Below are 18,190 nucleotides of genomic sequence, written 5' to 3' on the forward strand. Positions count from 1 at the left end.
GTAGTGCCAGCAATGCCAATTCTATCTTCTATGGTATCCAACCCGTACATCTATCAAGATGACGCAACAAGCAAGTCTCCATCTCAACTCCCAGCCCGTGGAATGGTATCTATAAGTTCAAACGCTGCCTTGTCATATACAAACACCGAAAATAGACATTCCTTCACCATGCAACGCTGCCGTATGCGGAAACACCAAAGGCGGCTCACGTCAGTCTACACCGCACACACTTGTTTCGCTCCTTCACGTCGTGAGCCTCTTCGACAAACGCCTCGACGGAACGTCCGCAGCCCCTTCATCCTTCGACACGATGATGCTGTCCTCTCTCTCAATCATCGAGGCCCCACACCCGAGCAACTGCTCCTCCCGAATCCAGCCTGATTCGACAGCAAAGCACACAATGTCCCCTGCGGCGCCGAAGCAGGGCGTACTCTCGTCGGCATCGGGGTTCAGGTACATCCACATGTCAGCCGTTTCTTTCTGGAATCGCGCCAGCTGCTTCGGGTCCCCTTGAAAGTTATCAAGGAGGTACTCGTAGAGATAAGCCAGCCACAACACGTTGGTGTAGGGCACATGTGCTTCCCAGCAGAGTGGTCCGTCGACGCCTTTGGCGTAGGGAGTCTTGTGCGCCTCCGGAGGGAGGCATTTACGGTCTGCTCGAAGCAGAAAAGACCGCATTTGACGGTACACCTTGCACTGTGCAGCATGGTTGCTCGTGAACAGGCCGAGATCTCGCTCCAGGTCGTAGGCAATGGGCTTCGCAAAGTCGATGGACAGATCCTCGGCCCGCGACAGTCCGTAGTCCAGGATGGTGATGTCGACGCCTGAATAGCCAAAGTATCCCCGCGACCCAGGTTTCCTCGGCGTCGGGGGCCGCGCTTGTCTGATACACAAGTTGCCCTCGTGAAGATCCCGATGCTGCAGCGACGTCAGGCTCAACCAACCTCCGCTGCTGCTCTGTACAAGACGTAGATTACTCTCTTACCTCGAACATGGCAATCTCCTCGGCCCTGGCCAATGCAATGGCCTCCAAGAAGAATATGTCCCACAACTCACGCTCATCTGTCAACTCCCAATCCTCCAACGCCGTACCGGCATCCCCCAACTCGACCACCAAAAATTTGGTGTCATCAAGATACCGACTTGGTGATGGATAAAACTGCGCCCGTCCAGGGTCCTTCCTCTTCATCCGTCTCTGAAACACCTGATGCGTCTCGAGCAACGCCCTCGACGTCTTCCCTTGGACGATATATCTCTCCTTGTACACCACAAATCCAGGAATGTCCGCCAACCACTCGGATATCTGCAACTCGCCGTTGACGTCCTCCTCGGAATGGGGCTCTTCATCGACGAGCTTGGATCGCACCTGAGCTTTGGTCTGGGGCTTGATCGGTGAGGGCAAACGTATGACCTTAATCACACTGGTTCCCCGCTCGTTTGTGACGCGGTAGACCTCTGCATACGAGGCCTCTGCAATCTTTTCTATGCGGTCCCCCAGGGGACAAACGTCGTCCCAGGTCAAAACCCGTAGTGACGTGTCGCCAGCTGTTTCTTCCGGCGGATGCTCCCGGCCATCTGCGTCGCCGGTTTCATTACTCGCAGAGGCGGTGTCTTGAGAATCTCCCTTGGGGTTTCTATAGTCCGAGTCGCCTGGGTCTTGTGGGCTGTCTGAGGAGTCCGTCTTATCATCAATGGGGTTTTTTTGCCGAACACTCTTTCGAGGCGATCTGCGTGGCTGTCTTGGCTTGTCTTCTAGTCGCACTATCGACAGCTTTCCGGTAACTAAAGCGACAGGGTCGTCGATGTCCACGGCTGGCGGCCTTCGCACAGGACTCTGCGGTAGCTCGGCGAAAAGGCGCTCGGCCTTGGTCCGCGTCGACCGCTTGCCATATTTAACCGTCACTTTTGTTCGAGGCATCTCGACTTCGGGCTGCTAGGTTGTCATGATTGCTATTGCCGGGTGTGTCGTCCAAGTTCGCTCGAGGGCCTGCGACGTGGATGGACGAGTCGAGGTTGGCGGGGCAACGAAGGTCCAGTAGCTGGCATTAATTGACTGGCCGTCACTCCGTACCTCAAGCTCGCCATGGCGTGTGGAGCCAGGGTCGATAATGTGCATGATACAATGTAAGAGTGTAAAAATACAGCAAGAGTACGGGTTGCATATCCTGGCCTTTTGCAGATGAAAAGGGGCTTCTCCTCTCCCTGTTCCCTTTAAGTATGTTGTGAGCTGTGCACGGAGCATACCGAGAACGTCGGCGTGGCTGGGTGGACATCCAAGCTCGCGAGACAAGCTGTTGTGAGCCATGTCGCGACAGAGTTGATTGTCAATCTGGAAAACCATGTCGGCGTTGCCCCCGTCACACTACTCTCTTTCTCTCTCTCTCGCAAGAAATGTTGGTGTTTATTCCAGGATCCCTGTCGCGTCTCCAACGGAGCAGGGAAGCCCCAGACGGTCAAACGCCAACGATGCGGACCCACCATGGATCTTGTCTGTCAATCACGAAACTTTCTGCTACATCTCGCTCTTCCTTCTTCGCTCCCCTCGACCTCCGCCTCCATCGTCCGCCTCGACCACGCCAGTCATGGCTGACTTCTTGAAAAACGTCTTTGGCGGCGGCAAGGACAACGAGCCTGCCACAAAGCCCGAGGTTGACCCGGGTAAGTCTTGATTTGCCGCGATGGCCCCGGCGTCGCTCGCATTCGATTCTGCGTCGCAAACCTGAGGTGCGACTCGGTGCGACTTTGCCCCTGCTTTTCTGCGTGCATTGCGTCGCCTCCCCATGCTAATCATGCCAATTGATAGACTTTGCCGACTTTGCTGAAGCTCCTGATCCCGTCGCCGAGCCCGTTCCTGTCGCGACGATAGGAGGAGGCGCTGCTGACGCCGCGGCCACGTCACGTCCGTATACGAAGTGGTACAATGTTCACGAGCGCCACTCGTTATCCGAGTTCAAGGCAGAGGGTGTCATCCTCGCCATCTCGGCCCTGATCTTTCTCTTCCATGTGATGGGTGCGCGGGCCAACCGCTCCAGGGCCAAGTCCTGGATCAGGGCCAACGCGCCCGTTCTGAGCAAGGAATTTGCTCTCGTCGGCTTCCGTGGCGTGCCCACCATGGACGGCGAGGACATCAAGCCCGACTCTCTCCTCAAGGAGAAGTCGCTTTTCGAGTTCGCCACGTACGCCACGGGACGACAGAACACGGCCTTTGTTGACGTCAAGCTCACTCTTACCAAAAAGTTCAACCCTGTCATGAACCTCGCCGAGACGGCCGCATCCTTCTTCAGCGACGCCTTCACCGCGCCCAGCGACACGATGGAAGCTTTCCTTTACCCCTTTGACGGCAAGGAGAGCTTGACGATCCCCTCTCTGCCCGGCTCTGAGGAGTCTCGTGCCAAGGACGCCAAGAGCAACTATGATGGGTTCGTCTGGGCTCTAGTCCACAAGGAAAGCATGAAGCGCCTCCGCGAAGACCGATACGACGTGACTCTCACTACGACCAAGGAGAACTCGAAGCTGCCCAATTGGCTCACTGTCATGAGTGAGAGCGCCGAAGTCACCGACAGGCTGCTCACGCAGGATCTCATTGACGCTGCCGTGGCTGCAGGGGACAACTTTGACTATCTCATTGTGTCTGACCAGCCGGTGGAAAGGCCGGTCAAGCTGGACGACGCCACCCCTCGCAAGCGCATCTTCCTCAAGTACCGTCTCCCCTCTGGCGGCCGTTACGACGAGCTGCTGCCCATCTTTTCCTACTTCCTCCGCCTGCCCGACTTCCTGGTGCAGAATGGGCGTTTCCGCCCCGAGGTGCTGAAGAAGGTGCGTGCCACCCGCGAGGCCATGATGTCCCAGATCAAGAAGGCTGCCGAGGAGGAGAAGAGCGAGGAGCGTCAGTTGGAGAGGGAGAAGACCAAGAAGGCCAGGCGTGACGCCGAACTCAAGGGTCTGGACGCCAAGGCGCAGAAGAAGTATCTAGAAAAGGAGAAGGAGAAGGAGCTCCGGAGAAGCCAGAAGAAGATGACCATGCGCGGATGATGGGTATGGAGCGACGACGATGCCCCGACCGGGCTGTGTACGAGTCGTGTGTAGTGGGAAAATCCGGCGCTCGTACGATGAGTAGCGCCTTGTCACGACAAAGGCGTCCAAGTTGACTAGGTTAAAGAAAAGAGGAGAGAGAGAAAGACACAGGGTGCGCCCGCCGCGCCAGTGACGGCCAGGTCGCAAGTCGTGAGTCGTGACAACATCTCCCTCCGAGTGCCCGGCCCGCCCTGCCCTGCCCTGCCCAAGGCCGCCATGATCAACGCCCAACGCCCTCGTCCCGTCCCAACAAGTCCTCCACCCTCCTGACCTTGTCCTCGGCCGTCTGCTTCTTGTCCGTCCTGGAGGAAGGTCAGCAACCGGCAACCGGCAACCAGCAACCAGCACCCGGCACCGTGCGTACCGACTGCCCACGCGCACGCTCGACTGCACCCTCGCCACGCCCCCCTCATGCACGGCCGCGTGCGCCTTGCCAATGGCCGTCATGACGTCGTCCCAGCCGCCCTCTGCGGCCCTGCCTGCGTCAGCAGTCTGCGCGACGACGCGGCCGGCTGCGGCTTCGGCTTACCGACCGTCGTGCCCGCCGAGTGAAGCGTGTACTTGAGCCCGCTTGCTTCCAGGACGCGCTGCACCCGCGCGACTTCTCGTGCCACGGAGGCGGTGCCGGTCCCGACCTGCGCGGGTGGGCGGAGTCAGCTCGCGACCAAACAAACGGCTTTGGCTCGGGTGCGTGCGCACGGCACGGGCGTCGTTACCGGGATGAGACAAAAGTCGGCGTAGCACGCGTCGGGCGTGCGGATGGAGTCGTAGTCCATGGTCGCGGTTGTCGTGGTCGTCGTGGATGATGCCGTGGCTGCGAGACGGGAGTGCAGGTGCGGCGGCCGTCTTCTTTCCCTGCACTTTCCGTTTCCGTGGCCGCGCGCGTCCGTTTGATGCCCCACCGACCCCCCGCGGCGCATCGGTGCCATCTTCGCCGTTGCGCCGCCTGCTACAGAGTACAGAGTACAGAGCACACACGTCTCAAGCTTGAACTTTGGTTGCAACTTGGCCGCACACGAGGAATGAAACTTTTTGCCTGTATCCGGCGCGGCTGATGACAGCCTGTTTTGTTATCGGTCAATGCCTTGTACCAGCAGTCCAATCTAATGAAATACTACCCGACTCCCGTGCCCCCAATGACATGCCCGTCCCGGAAAGAAAAGAACAAAAAAAAAAACAAGGTGCGCATTCCCCAACTCGGGCTACAGCAAAAACAAGGCGGCCGAGACAAAGGCCACAAAGGCCCCGGCGCCAAGCTTCTCGTCCTTGGCAAGGCCGCTCCCGGCCGACCGACCGGCCGAGCGCGAACTTGTCCTCCCCGTGGCATCAGTCACGGCGTTCATGCCGTCGAGGGCGGCAATGGGGTCGCCCTTGTCCCAGAAATCAACGAGCACGAAGCTGGGCGCCTTGTTCCACTCCGTCCTGCACTGCTGCAGGTGCGTGCCCAGGTTGCCGGGCTCGGACGTGCCGGCGCTGTTGACCGTGTCGATGGCGCCCACGTCGGGCACCTGGATGTTGGCCACGAGGCTCTGGTACTTGAAGTGGTTGACGAGGCTCATGAAGCCGCTGGACAGGGAGCCGGATGCCGGGCTGGCCCTCGACGGCCGGCTGACGGTGCAGTTGAAGCCGTCAAGGGCGGTGACCTCGAACGGCGTCTCGAAGACATGGTCGAACTCGGGGAGGAGGTAGGGCGCGGAAGCGGAGTAGTCCATGTTTGTGACAAAGGTGACGACGCGGGCGTCTGCCGAGATCATGGACTGGAGGGTCGGCCAAGTGGACGTCGCGGCGTTTGACTGCGGCCTGTATGCGACCTTGGCCAGGCCGGCGCTTTCAAAGACGGCGCCGTAGTCGGACGCAGGCGCGCTGTTCGAGTTGACGAGCAACAGGGTCACCACGTCGCTGGGGTGCGCGGCCACCCAGGCGTTGATGTCCTGGAGCCAGGCCTCGAGGGGCCCCGCGTCCAGCAGGTTGCACGACGTGTGGCAGAGCTCCAGCGTGGTGTTTGGTTTGTGGACTTGGGCTTGGAGAAGCCGTAGCCCGGCGTCGAGGGCCGCCGTGGCGTTCCTGAACTGGTTCCCGGCGAGGGAGTTGCCCGTGCTGCTGTCTCGCAGAAAGGCGCTGTTGTGGGCGCCCATGTGTGTGACGGCATTGTACTGACGGCCGCAGAGGCTCGGCGAGTTGTTGCACGCCTGTCCAGACGGGGAGGACGTCGACGACGATGAGGGAGCTGCGGCTGTGGTCGAGGCTGCCTGCGGAGCGGCGCGGGCAGAGCCAGCAGCCAGCACTGCAAGGAGAACCTGGCTCAGTGGCATGAGCATGGCTCGGAGTCTCGGACCGTGGCGATGGAGCCTTGTCCTCGAAAGTAAAAATCGGCCGTCCCCCTGGAGAAATCGACAAAGGGAATCGATGGTATAACGGGGCTCGGGTGCTACGAGGCCAGCAACGTCATCAGGGGAAGAGAGTCGCAGACGAGGAGCTCGATTGCCGGAACGGGACGCAACGGATATAGGAAACAGAAACGACAATGGCCACAAGCAGGGGAGAAAGCACCCTGGTCGGGATGCGTGGATGCAGCAAGTTGGATACAGAATGGAAGGACTTTACAGGAAGACGCACGAGAGGGCACCACGAGAGGACAGCCAGGCAGGCGGCGAGGCAGCGAGGCAGCGGCCAACAACGACTTTTATTACTAACAAGGTCCCAGACTCCCAGCAATGCCCTGTCCGGTAATAATAGAGCGGCTTGGTGCTCCGTATCCTCCGTACACGGTCCTGTCCTCGATTCCGTACTCCCAGCCCTGCCTCGACCGACGCCTCGTCCGGGAGGCGGCGCTGCGCCTCCAGCAACGGCAGCCGCCGAGCCGGCCGTTGCGATGCCATGCGATGCGAAACGAACGCTTCGCTGGACCAGCAAACTTGGCGTCTGCATTACGTCCACTCCGCGCCTTGGCACCGCCAAGTGCAATTACTAACTAATTGCTAATTACGGAGTAGCATCAATCGGAAACAGCCCGCCTCCTCCGCCAGTCCAAGGGGTGGCTGTTTGACCATGTGGCTGAGGATGCCGCAGCTATTTTTATCTCGCCTCTCGCCTCTCGCCTCTCGCCTCTCTCCTTCTCCTCGCCTCGTCCGCCCGTCAGCTGGTGGCAGAACAAAGCCAAGCCGACAGACACACTCAAGGCGAAACCGGCCCCGATTGACTAGGGATTCATCCCCTCCTCCACCTTGGCCCTGCCAGCTCTGACCGCACTAATAAATGTATATTTTACTGGCCTACAACTGCGGTGGGAGTCACCGTGCTGCCTCAATCTCAGCAGGCGGCTTGACCACCGTCCAGACAATCAGAGACGCGCACACGTCAACACTACATCAACATCGTGCATCATTGTAACCCCGAGCCCAGAATCTTATTCAGGGTCTCCCACCGGTCCCTCGGCCTCGGCCTCTGCCCCTGCCTTGGCCGCCGCTTCCAGCTCCTTCAACTGCTCTCGCCCTTCCTCTGTCGTGGCATCGATAATTTGTTCCTCGAGACTCAGGATGTTTGCCTGCCACAAAATGTTAGTCGCGTCCTGCACTCAAAGGTGCTTCGCCAACTTGCCTCTCCAAACAGTGCAACCAACTTCTCAGCCTCATCCACCTTCATCTGACCCAGCACCTTGTTCACTTGATCCAGACTCCCCGACTCCAGGGCCTCCTTCATATCTGGCTTGAAACCGTCAAAAATTTCCCGGGCCCGTTTTTCCGCCGTGTCCTGGCTTTGGGCAGCAGGCACCTTGATTTGAATGACCGTCCCTGGCTCGACGGCATGGAGCTGAATCTGTTCGACGCCCTCTTCGGGTTCCTTGGCACGCTGTTCGATAATTTCCTGTGCCCGCTTCTTAATGCGCGTGTAGGTGTCTCGGACGTCGTCGTAGAACACGGTCTGCGCCTGGTGACCCTTGGTTGTGACTCTCTGGAAGAACAGACGGACCCCGTCTTTCCCGAGAAGCCTGCAGTACTGCAATAGCAGCGCCTGGTGGACACATTGACGAGAATAGTCGTACTTCTTTTCCAGTGCCGCATCGAAAGCCAGCACCAATAGGCCGTCCGTCTCCTTCTCCGTCAAGATCTGCGGGTTCTGCGAGAGGTATTGCAGGCTGGCAGCGTAGTCATTAGAGCCAATCTGTGCAAACTTCTTGGCCGCGGGCGAAGCCTCCACCTCCTCATCCTCATCGACCTTTGCCTTGTCACTGCGTGACTGCGAGTCGGAGGACAGGGCATTGGGGTTCAGGAGTTCCACCTCTGTGGATGCACCCTTCTTCTCAGACGGTTTCGTCTTGGCAACGTGTGAACTGTCGAATCCAGTGTGGATGTCGGCGCTTGTGATTTTCTTTCCCTCCTCTTGAAGAAGCTTGTCGAGTTTCGGCGTAAGCTCCTTTTGCATCTTGTCGATCTTGTCCGCATGTCCCTGGAGCTCCGTAATCATGGCCTGATACCGGTCTTGGGGATCCTTGGCGTCGAGCGCCTTGTTGACCTCGTCCAACAGCGCAGCCATCATCTGCGAGTACGTTTTGGGCTCCCCAGCGTCGCTGTGCAGTCCCTCGGGTCGTGGGGGAACCTGGTCGTCCTTGGGGTCACCGGCCGTTTCCATGACAGCCTTGAACGCCATCTCGCCAGGGTTTCTGCCGGCAGCCTCGGAAGCATGCGTCCTCAGCGACGCCAGCAGGGACGAGATGCGCTTCAAGAGGCCATCGTGGATGAGCCGCTCGTACTTGTACGCTTCGATCTGGAGCTTGCGTTGCTGTCGATCTTGGTGGATTTGGTGTTGCTTGGCACGGATAAAGGATCTTTTGTCTACGTTGGGATGGACCTCGATATCCGAGTCATCGCTGAGCTCCAGCGCGTCCTGCGAGGCACCTCAGCATCAGTAAGAGAGGCGGAGTATGGCGTCATCCAGGGAAGGGGGATTTGAATCGTGGGAAACAACTGCAGTTTGGGAGCTTTTGCTGCGTACCCATTTGCTGTAGTCAACGGGCATCTTGGCTGCGAGTCCCAGTCAGACCGGTCAGTCAGAGTGCAGTGTATGCGGCCTGGCTGTCAAACAAAAGTCACGAATGTCGATGATCCCGCACTGAAGGACGTCGATGGAACGTGGAAGATGTCTTCGCAACCGGAGCTCGGTGGGGCAACTTTAATTAGTTTCCTTTGACACGCCCCCCCACCAGCTCTTCTCTCAGCATGTGAACATTGCATTGTTTGTATCGACGCCCGAGGCTTCACCTCTCATATTGCTTTTTTCTCTACGGAAATAGTCCTGCAAGTCTCTCCCGTGTTGAAACCTACGTACTGTACAAAGCCCAAATCCACTCGCTAGCCGCGTGCGCCAGGCTTGTCCAAATGCTCCCAAAAATCACGTCCAGGTGCTCCGGTATCGTCCTGCCGTTTAAAGAGGAAGAAAGTCTCCTAAAAGGTAGTGGCGGTATGTCAAATGAGCTCATGACATGGTCTTCATAAAGTCGTCCAGGTCAAAGCTTTCCTCATACTGCTTGTTGTCCCATAGTTCACCAAGATCATCCAGCCATGCCTTCTTACCTGGCTGACGCAAAACATCACCAGTCTCAATATCCACCATATCCTCCTCCCGTCCGTCCATGTCCTTTTGCGGCTTATCAGAGATCAGGTTGGGCCCAGAGTCACCCAGGTTGAAAAGATCGAGAATCTGGTCTGTATCCATTGTTGACAAACCTGCGTTTTGTTGATTGACAACTGTCGATGCTACGTCAATCTTGAACCGTTGGAGGCTCAAGATTTTCTCCTCCAGGGTGCCACGCGTGATCAGGCGATATACATTGACCACCTTCTTTTGTCCAATTCTGTGCGCACGATCCATGGCTTGCAAATCTTTCTGTGGATTCCAGTCATGTTCAACAAAAATGACGGTATCTGCACCGGTCAGATTCAATCCGAGGCCGCCAACGCTAGTCGTCAAGAGTAGCACATCATACGATGGATCGCTGTTGAATTTGTTGACGATATCCTGTCTCTTGTTTGCTTCAACAGATCCATCCAGTCGAAGGTGAGATACCGAAGGTAAAAGCTCCTTCAAAACCTTCTTCTCAACCATGTCGAGCATTTCCTTCATTTGACAAAAGATAAGCGCTCGGTGTGGTTTGATCGGTTGATACAAAGGATCGTTGGCATCCCCATCATCGCCACCAATTCCACAGTCAACCAAGAGATCTTTCAAGGCCGTAAGTTTGGGAGCATGAATCGGATCCTCAACTGACGTCCCTTGCCTCTGCAGGATCTTCTGTGTGTCCTCGTACGCCGGGGTACCTGGTTTCATGACCATAGCTGGTGAGTTGCACAGTTTCCGCATGTATTGCAGGGCCTGGAAGATGTGCTGTTTTGCTTCCTTGTCGTCGCGACCAGCCTCCGACTGCAGCTTCTTGCCTTGCTTCTTAGTGAAGTCTTCAAACAATTTCTTTTGCAAGTCGCTAAGGTCGCAGTAGTAGTTTTGCAAAATCTTTGGCGGCAAATCGTTCAACACTTCTTCCTTCAACCGACGTAACAAGAATGGCAGCACTTGCTTGTGGAGCGCCTCAATTGCCAGCGCGCCAGCTTCCTGTTCCTTTGACGATGCTTTGCTGAAACGACTGGCAGCGATTGGCTTGGCGAAACGGTCCAGAAACACCTTTTCGGCCCCAAGGAAGCCTGGCATGAGGAAGTCAAACAATGACCAGAGCTCCAGAACATTGTTCTGAATCGGCGTGCCGGTGAGGATGAGGCGGTGGTTGCTCGCAAGCCTCTTCACGGCCTGAGTAATTTTCGCCTTGGGATTCTTGATCAGATGGCCCTCGTCAAGAACGACGTAATTCCAGCTATGTTTGTCCAAAATATCCGTGTCGTTTCTGCACACGTCATATGATGTGACTACAATGTCGGTTTCCCCAAGGTTATTTCTCATTGTTTTTCGCTCAGCAGGCGGTCCCACGTAAGCTGTGACTGTAAGGAAGGGCGCATATGTCCTAATTTCCTGCTGCCAGTGTCCGGAGAGAGTGGGAGGGCAAACAATAAGGGATGGTAGTCGCCTCACATCAGCAGCGCCTGTCTTGGCAAATTGCTCTTGTCGTTCGTGGTGATCGCTGGCCACGATGCAAATCGTCTGGAGAGTCTTGCCTAAGCCCATGTCATCACAGAGAATGCCATGGAGGTGATACTTGTTGAGGAAGTGAAGCCAGTTTACACCTTCTTGCTGATAGGAGCGCAGTTCGGCTTTAATAGCGACAGGGATCTTGAACTGTTCCACCTTTTTAGGATCCAGCAGCTGAGCGATGAAAGTTCTCTCTCGATCTCGGCCTTTGAGAAGTTCTTCGGACAGGCCCGGCGGATCAGGGATTCCTGCTTCCAGCGGGACAAGCTTCACCAGCGTGGCAAACGACGTGGTTGCAATAAGTCGAATTTCGTTGTCCGAGTCGCTCATTCTCCCAAGAACCGGCACAATGAGGAAGATGACATATGGCAAGATTGCATCCCCCATAACTGCGATTAAGTGATAAATGGCCTCCGTGACGCCCTGACGGAAGTTCAGATCCAAGGGGTTGCTGATTGATGGGAGGACCTTTTCAACAAGAGCAGTCATGCCTTCAACTGTAATGACGCTACAGATTGTGGCAAGACACTTGGCTGCCATGTATCGGAACACTGAGAGCTCCGAGTGAAGAGCCTTGATGACTAGCGGTAGCATTTTCATAATAAAGGGATGCAAGGCAACGTCCAACGTCGGTGTCATGGTTCGGATGACGGACATGGCGTCGACAATCTCCTGCCCATAAACGTTCTCGGGATCCCTTGCTTCGGCAGGGAGATCGCCTGTGAAGGCTTTGACCAAAGGTTCTTCCATGAAACTCTGGAGACTGGGAACTGTTTCTAAGAGTGTTGCACCGTAAGCCTTTGAGAGTATCTCAAGGGCCTCCTTTGCACCACGCCTCGTGATCCTGGCGGCTTTGGCCTCCTTTGCCCACTTCGCAGCATCCGGATGATCAACCCGGTCTTCGTCCTTTTGCATGGAGAGGATACAGGAAGTTTTGGTGGCATGGACAGGGAATTCTGGGGTCTCCGCAACCTCAACGCACGAGAACTTGACAAGATTCGCAACGACTTTATCGGCAGGCCCCTTGCGACCCTTCTCGGCAAAAAGTTGGACAAGTCTGGAAATGGTTGCAGAGGACCTGGTCTGAAGTAGCTGATTTTCCTCTGCTTTGACGGAGTCCATAATGCCTTTGATCAAGGGGCTCGGTCTCTTCGGTAGAAGTCTCATCGCAACCATGGCGCAAGCCGCACCAGCTTTTATTCTGGTATCTCGGGCGGCTTTGAATGACTTGGCTTCCTCGATAGCGGTCACGGCGACATTTCTGGCCTCTGAAAGCTGCTGGCTGGCGATCAAGCGCTGTCCAGGGGACATTATCTTCTTCAATCTCTCGAAATCGTCTCCGACGCACTTCTCTGCCGTGGCGATTGAGAAGGCACTTGGTCCTGCTTCCGGCTCACCTTGTACAACGACTGGAAGTACGGGAAGCTTGCCGTGTGAGACTTTGCCATGGTCACGGAACAGATGGATGAGCTGCTGGCACTGCGTCCTAGCCCGCTGCACGAAATTGACCAGGTCTCTATATGAGGATGGCCTGTCCAGTTCAACCATGCGTTGCAGCTGTTCGGTATATCGTAATGGTTCGTCTAAACTTGTGCAATTCTTGGCGAATTCGTCAATGACCAAGCAGGCACTGAGCTGCGTCGAGGAAAAGGCAGATGTCAGTCCGGGCACCAGCAGGGCATCAAAATCATCGAGATTCGATGGTGGAACTAAAGACATGATCTTGCCCATGGCGGTAGCCGCGGAAACACGAGATCGGATTAGCACATCCATGCCGACCAAGTCAACATCACCTTGCATCATATGACCGTCGACATCGTGAGTCATTCCTGTTGAAACAGCCTCTTCTGTCTTCGTAGACCTACGTCGTCTTTTCGGTGCTCTATCCGAGCCATCAGGAGACGACAGTCGTCGCCCAGCGGGCGGCATCATGCCTGGTGCCGAATATGTTCCGCCGGAGGGTTTTTGGAATAAAGTCGCATTCATCGGAACAGGGTTTCGAGAGACGCCGATTGGGTGCAAGGTAAGCTCCATGAGGGGATCAATATGAGGTGCAAACTCATCTGCAAGGATTGTAGGGTTTTTCGCCAGGCTGCCCACTAAGGCGTCCCATAATTCTAATGACGTGTTGAGCGTTTCTAAGTCTCTTTCGACAAGAATGTTTTGGAAGATGAGCCTTAGGATTCGGCCATTGAGCCAACCGTGTGAAGTGTTGTCGCCAAGGTTGGCAAATGTGAGCAAAGCCTTCAATACAGCGAGCCGCACCGACGTGATAGTGTGACGGAGAAAGGGATAGAGGCGCGGGACCAATAGAGTAAAAGACCGCTCTTCATCCTCGGCTGCTGATGCCTTCATAGCCTCGAGTACCTCCGGGAAACCGCATAATGTAGCGAGAAGGTCCATGATACGCCCGGTGCTGGCGCTGAGGTCGTCACCCAGGTTCGACAGACTCTCCCAAACAATACTCGTCAGACCATCTAGTTGATCCGGGCGCATCGTGACAAATTCTTTTGCCATGGGAATAAGCGTGGCTGCGCTAACAGACCTGACATCATCATCCGCATCCCCAAGCCCTTTCATGACCGCCCGTACAATGCCATCAATCATGTCACCATCCTGCAGAAGGAGGTCTTTTCTCACAGCAACCACGTATCGAAGACCAACCATGCCACCATGACGCACAGCCCAAACGGCGCGCTCCAACTCAAGGTCTTCCTGCATCACGATGCGATGTAGGATGCGGTAGATATCGTAAACCGACTTGGAGGGTATATGCTTCAAGACGGAACCAAGAGTCTGCCCAATGGTCTCCCTAATGGGGGCCACAGAGGTGTCCGAACTGTAGTCGGTGAAGCGGTCAAGCATCAATACGCAGCAAAGTCGGCAGGCAAGATCTTCCAGCCACTTGTTGTTGAGTGAGTCGTTATCATTTCTGCCCTTTCCGCGAGCGCGCCCAGCTCCTCCACCATGAACCCTGATAACTTCTCTCAGGCCCATGGCCGCACCATGACGTGTCTCCCACGACGGATCAAAAAGGTCGATTTTGAGAAAGTCGCATAGTCGTTCATACGGCCACTCAGAACCCTCCAATGCATCTTCTACCTCCAGTTCTGATTTGATGGAGATAACGGGGCCCTTGAACTCGCTAACAACCTTGGTGTCTTCGTCAACATCAGTTGGCCGGTCAAGGTTAAAGTAATCGCTCATTTTGCCATTCTTTTTAGACTCCCCTTCGGCAGTGGGCGTCTCGTCTCCAATCAAACCTTCCGACCCTGCCGTCGTGGACCGTCGGATTGACAGGTCACCGAATCCTCCTTTACCTTGAGAGGCTTTCATAGCCTCTCTCTTTCGTTTTCGTTTCAACACATTGAGTTGCCTTGAGCTAAGCTGCGAATCTTCTCCACATTGACTCTGAGATGTGCTGTCGCTTCGGGCAAGTCCATTGCCATTTCGACCGTCTATGGGAGTCATGGGCAGTGACTGGCTTTGTGCAGCAACAGGCATCTCCTCGTCTTCAAATTTGCGTCCCAACAAGCCAAGTCGGCCCAATAGCGTTTTCTTTTGGTGTTCTAGTCTCGCTTGGGGATCCAACGAGGCCAGGCTGTATTCTATACCTCCTCCTCGAAGCAACTCTCTGCCGTTAGTTAAGATTGAGTCGACATCGAGTGATACAAACCTGAGGAGGCCATGCGCAATCTGAGGATTGTCCTTGTCAACATCTTCTTTCTTTATGTGCCCATTTTCGGCGCCACTCTCTTCTTTCTTTGGCTCTGATGGACCGTCCTCCTCGTTTGGGTCATACAGAGGCGCGTTTTCGGCGATCCTGCCAATGGCCTTTGCGGCCGTGCTGCGAGTTTCCCAGTCCTTGTGGCGAAGGTAGGGAACGACACGAGATAATAGGTTGAAAAGCTCATCGGGATGTTGCTTTTGCCAGTCGGCAAGCTGGTTGACGGCGGTTTCTCGTATAAGCTTGGTGCTCCCCGTCTCGAGGATAGTCACCAGCCTATCCAGTCTAGATGCCATTTTGTGGGGCTTCAGTAAAGAAGGAGACGGACAAATAAAGCATTGAATGGATTGTATAACAAGCCGCCCCCGACGATGGCGCCAGCTGGTGAAAACACCTGGACACGTCGCTATCGAGGTGCAGTTACCGAACAATCGATCGGCCTCGCACTGCACCCCCCCGGAGGCGACGGTTGACGGTCAGCCGGAAAGTCGTTCACTTGCAGCACAATTTCTCCGGATGTGCTGGGTATACTGCTGGTTCAGATCGCCCGTAATGTGACTTTCCTATATGGAGTGGCATGTGGTATGCGGTCACGCTGGATATAATCCAGGTTTAGAATGAAAGTGAAGGTATCGATTGGCGGAAAGGGACAAGGGGACTGTACAATGCTTCAATCCCTCTCTATGTGTATGATGGATGCAGCCTTTCTATGTGCTCCCAAACTGCCGGGAAAAGGGATTCATTATATGTATAATTTGTGAGTCGTGGGCTGCTAGTGAGGCAGTCGCGACCGGAGCAATTGCAGTCGTGAGCAGTTGAAGAGCCAATGAGCCAATGAAGAAGCCCGGCGCCAGCAGCTGGCGATCCGCTGAATCGACAGTGTGGCGGGTGCGGCGGTGCAGGTGTGGATGGAGAGGGAGGTAAGCAGGCTTGGCGGACGAGCTGGCGGACGAGCTGCCTGACGACGGCTGGGCGGCTCTGGGGAACGGAGGCGACGGCGCGGGAGAAATCGAGTGGAGGGCAGGCCCGGTCTTTGTATAATGTGTGTCCTGTACTTTTATACACGCCAGCACGCGCCGCCCAGCACGCCAACCAACGGTTTCTGGCGCTGCGTTTCGCTTAATCTCCCTCCTGGTGTGGCCAGCCCCGTTTTGCTCGAGCAGCGGGTTCCACCCAGCCAAATTCCCAAGCCCTCCGCACTGTAGGGTTCACGGAGTACAAGTGCTCCTGGCAGTGAAACTTGGGGGTCCAACCCAACTGACGCCTAGCTTCAAGCCCACCCTAGGTCACAAGTAGGCACCGTGCGGATCATTTATGCCTCACGGAATCACTCCTCCGTCTTGCCCGTACTGTACGTCTCACTAATAGTACTGTCTGGCTCTGCAGCCAGCACGCAACCTGGACGCTGGGACCAGAGACTTATTCGTGTGCGTGCGCAGCCTCTTCCGGTTCACGTAGAGTTCGGAGTGCCGCATCATCCACGAGGTTCGATGCTTCGTTCATCACGTTCTGCATCTGTTTTTTTTTTTTTTCAAAAGTCTCGAGCATCTTGGTAGCCCGGTTTTGTACGGAGTACATGCATGAGTAATACATGTGCTCTCCCGTACCCATCCCGTGCATATGTAGTTATAACGGACCATCCAGGGAGGAGGGCACGCACGCCCTGCAGGCAGAAAGTGTTTGGTTTATTAGTTGCTATCGCTGCATGGGCATCATTTCGGGTATTTTGGGTCTGGTTTCTTATTTTAATTCTTCCGCCTAGTCGTGCAAAGTCTTGCTGCGTTCGCCGACTGGGTTTGCAGGTGCTCCTCGTTCCCTTGCACGAAATTTTTCTGTTGAGGTTTTTTTCTTTAAAAAGGAAAAAAAAGAAAAAAAAATTAACAATGATAAAGATAATAGTGATAATAATAACAAACAATAACAATACTACTAATAAATCTCTTCCCAGCCGCCCACTTCCCATTCGCCCATTCTTTGGACCCCCGAGATTGTGACACCTGGCCGCATCAAACACGCCAGACATCAACACAAGTTAACCCGCTCGCATCGGAAATCATCTTAACCACCACGGTTACAAAGTACACTCAGTCTGTTTCCATCCCGGTGGGCTTGTCCGCTCCTGATACATTTGCCCTGAGTCCCTGACAGTCTGCGTCATACGCACGTGGCCAATCCACGGAGTACGTACTGATGCGCGGTGGACTCCTTCGGAGTATTACATACCTGCCCACGTATTTGTGATCTTTGTCGTGGAACAGTTGAACCGTGTACTATGGCGTACGGAGTAGGAGTACATGCAGGATTTCTGGCCAGCCTGGCGGCTCTGGCAAGGAATGGGGGTGCCCGGGGGGCTGAATCACGGCTTCTGGACCCTTCAATGCGCACTTCAACTTGCTGTCTCCCTTTCCTGAAGGATTGACGCTCCCAATCGTGCTCCGTATGCCCTACTTCTGGTACGAGGTGCCTGTAATCGGCTATCTGGGCTAGCAAGCCATCGTCATGGAGAGAAATGCTCGTACCGAGTGCGTAGTGTTTCTGCCTCGGGCACACGTATTGGGAAAATGTAGGCGAGACACGCGTTATCCCTATCCATTCGATGTCTGGGGCAGACTTGAATCGTGCCGCTCACACGTGTGTACCCAGAGGCAACAAGGTATGCGCCCTGTGGTGGCCTTTTGACCAGACGTCAGTCCTCTTACCGAGACTGGCCATGGCCAACGTTCCTTTCTTTCGCTCCGATATCACAGAGAGTCCAACGGGGCCTTGTTTTATCATTGAGGGCCGCGTTTGAGCACGAAACCTAGACATTAAATGCCTTTTCTCGTCAGCACATCCCATCACATCTGCCACACCATGTTCGAGATGGTCTCTCGGTGAAACCGCCATCTGAGCGTCGATCGGGTTACCCACAGCCATGGGATTCTGGCACCGGAGACAAAAACAGCCACTTCATCGACCCTGCGTGGGAAAGGCAACAACAGGAAACACTCAAACTTACCTAGTATACTCTGCAAGCCATACTCCGTACCATGGCGCACTGCAACATCAATATCACTGAGCGGGTCCTGGCCCCAACTGCCGAGCTGGGGCGCACGACGAGCAAGCAATCACGCTGTTTGCAGTGGACGGCTTATGTTTCTTTGGTTTCCTTCGTCTGGGAGCCTTCTTTACCGTTTATTCGGGTGCATGTTTGTGTCACCTCTGTGCCCTTTGTAACTGCACCCTCCCTGGTTCCCCTCCTGCGACATCGACGCCTGC

The 18,190-nt window shown here is 55.4% G+C and overlaps 6 protein-coding genes across 6 annotated transcripts; 1 reads left to right on the plus strand and 5 right to left on the minus strand.

The window, feature by feature from the left end:
- Positions 1-243: 243 nt before the first annotated feature.
- On the minus strand, positions 244-1,918 carry MAM_02318 (Protein kinase-like domain protein; the record flags this gene model as incomplete). The annotated part of the gene is made up of 2 exons (XM_040821117.1): positions 244-918; positions 986-1,918. The coding sequence occupies 2 exons, from the start codon at positions 1,916-1,918 to the stop codon at positions 244-246; spliced, it is 1,608 nt and encodes a 535-aa protein (XP_040680531.1).
- A 664-nt stretch (positions 1,919-2,582) lies between these two features.
- On the plus strand, positions 2,583-4,032 carry MAM_02319 (DUF1682 domain protein; the record flags this gene model as incomplete). Its single annotated transcript, XM_040821118.1, has 2 exons — positions 2,583-2,658; positions 2,804-4,032. 2 exons carry the CDS (start codon positions 2,583-2,585, stop codon positions 4,030-4,032), a joined length of 1,305 nt encoding a protein of 434 aa, XP_040680532.1.
- Positions 4,033-4,294: 262 nt separating this feature from the next.
- MAM_02320 (uncharacterized protein) lies at positions 4,295-4,850 on the minus strand (the record flags this gene model as incomplete). The annotated part of the gene is made up of 4 exons (XM_040821119.1): positions 4,295-4,376; positions 4,439-4,541; positions 4,604-4,709; positions 4,791-4,850. 4 exons carry the CDS (start codon positions 4,848-4,850, stop codon positions 4,295-4,297), a joined length of 351 nt encoding a protein of 116 aa, XP_040680533.1.
- A 426-nt stretch (positions 4,851-5,276) lies between these two features.
- Positions 5,277-6,392, minus strand: MAM_02321 (PLC-like phosphodiesterase, TIM beta/alpha-barrel domain protein; the record flags this gene model as incomplete). Its single annotated transcript, XM_040821120.1, has 1 exon — positions 5,277-6,392. One exon carries the CDS (start codon positions 6,390-6,392, stop codon positions 5,277-5,279), a length of 1,116 nt encoding a protein of 371 aa, XP_040680534.1.
- A 1,088-nt stretch (positions 6,393-7,480) lies between these two features.
- MAM_02322 (Hsp90 co-chaperone Cdc37) lies at positions 7,481-9,090 on the minus strand (the record flags this gene model as incomplete). Its single annotated transcript, XM_040821121.1, has 3 exons — positions 7,481-7,618; positions 7,711-8,958; positions 9,067-9,090. The coding sequence occupies 3 exons, from the start codon at positions 9,088-9,090 to the stop codon at positions 7,481-7,483; spliced, it is 1,410 nt and encodes a 469-aa protein (XP_040680535.1).
- A 456-nt stretch (positions 9,091-9,546) lies between these two features.
- Positions 9,547-15,228, minus strand: MAM_02323 (uncharacterized protein; the record flags this gene model as incomplete). Its single annotated transcript, XM_040821122.1, has 1 exon — positions 9,547-15,228. The coding sequence occupies one exon, from the start codon at positions 15,226-15,228 to the stop codon at positions 9,547-9,549; it is 5,682 nt and encodes a 1,893-aa protein (XP_040680536.1).
- Positions 15,229-18,190: the final 2,962 nt, after the last annotated feature.

This window comes from Metarhizium album (assembly GCF_000804445.1).
Source record: "Metarhizium album ARSEF 1941 chromosome Unknown scaffold_4, whole genome shotgun sequence".
In the NCBI taxonomy this organism is placed as follows: Eukaryota; Fungi; Ascomycota; class Sordariomycetes; order Hypocreales; family Clavicipitaceae; genus Metarhizium; species Metarhizium album.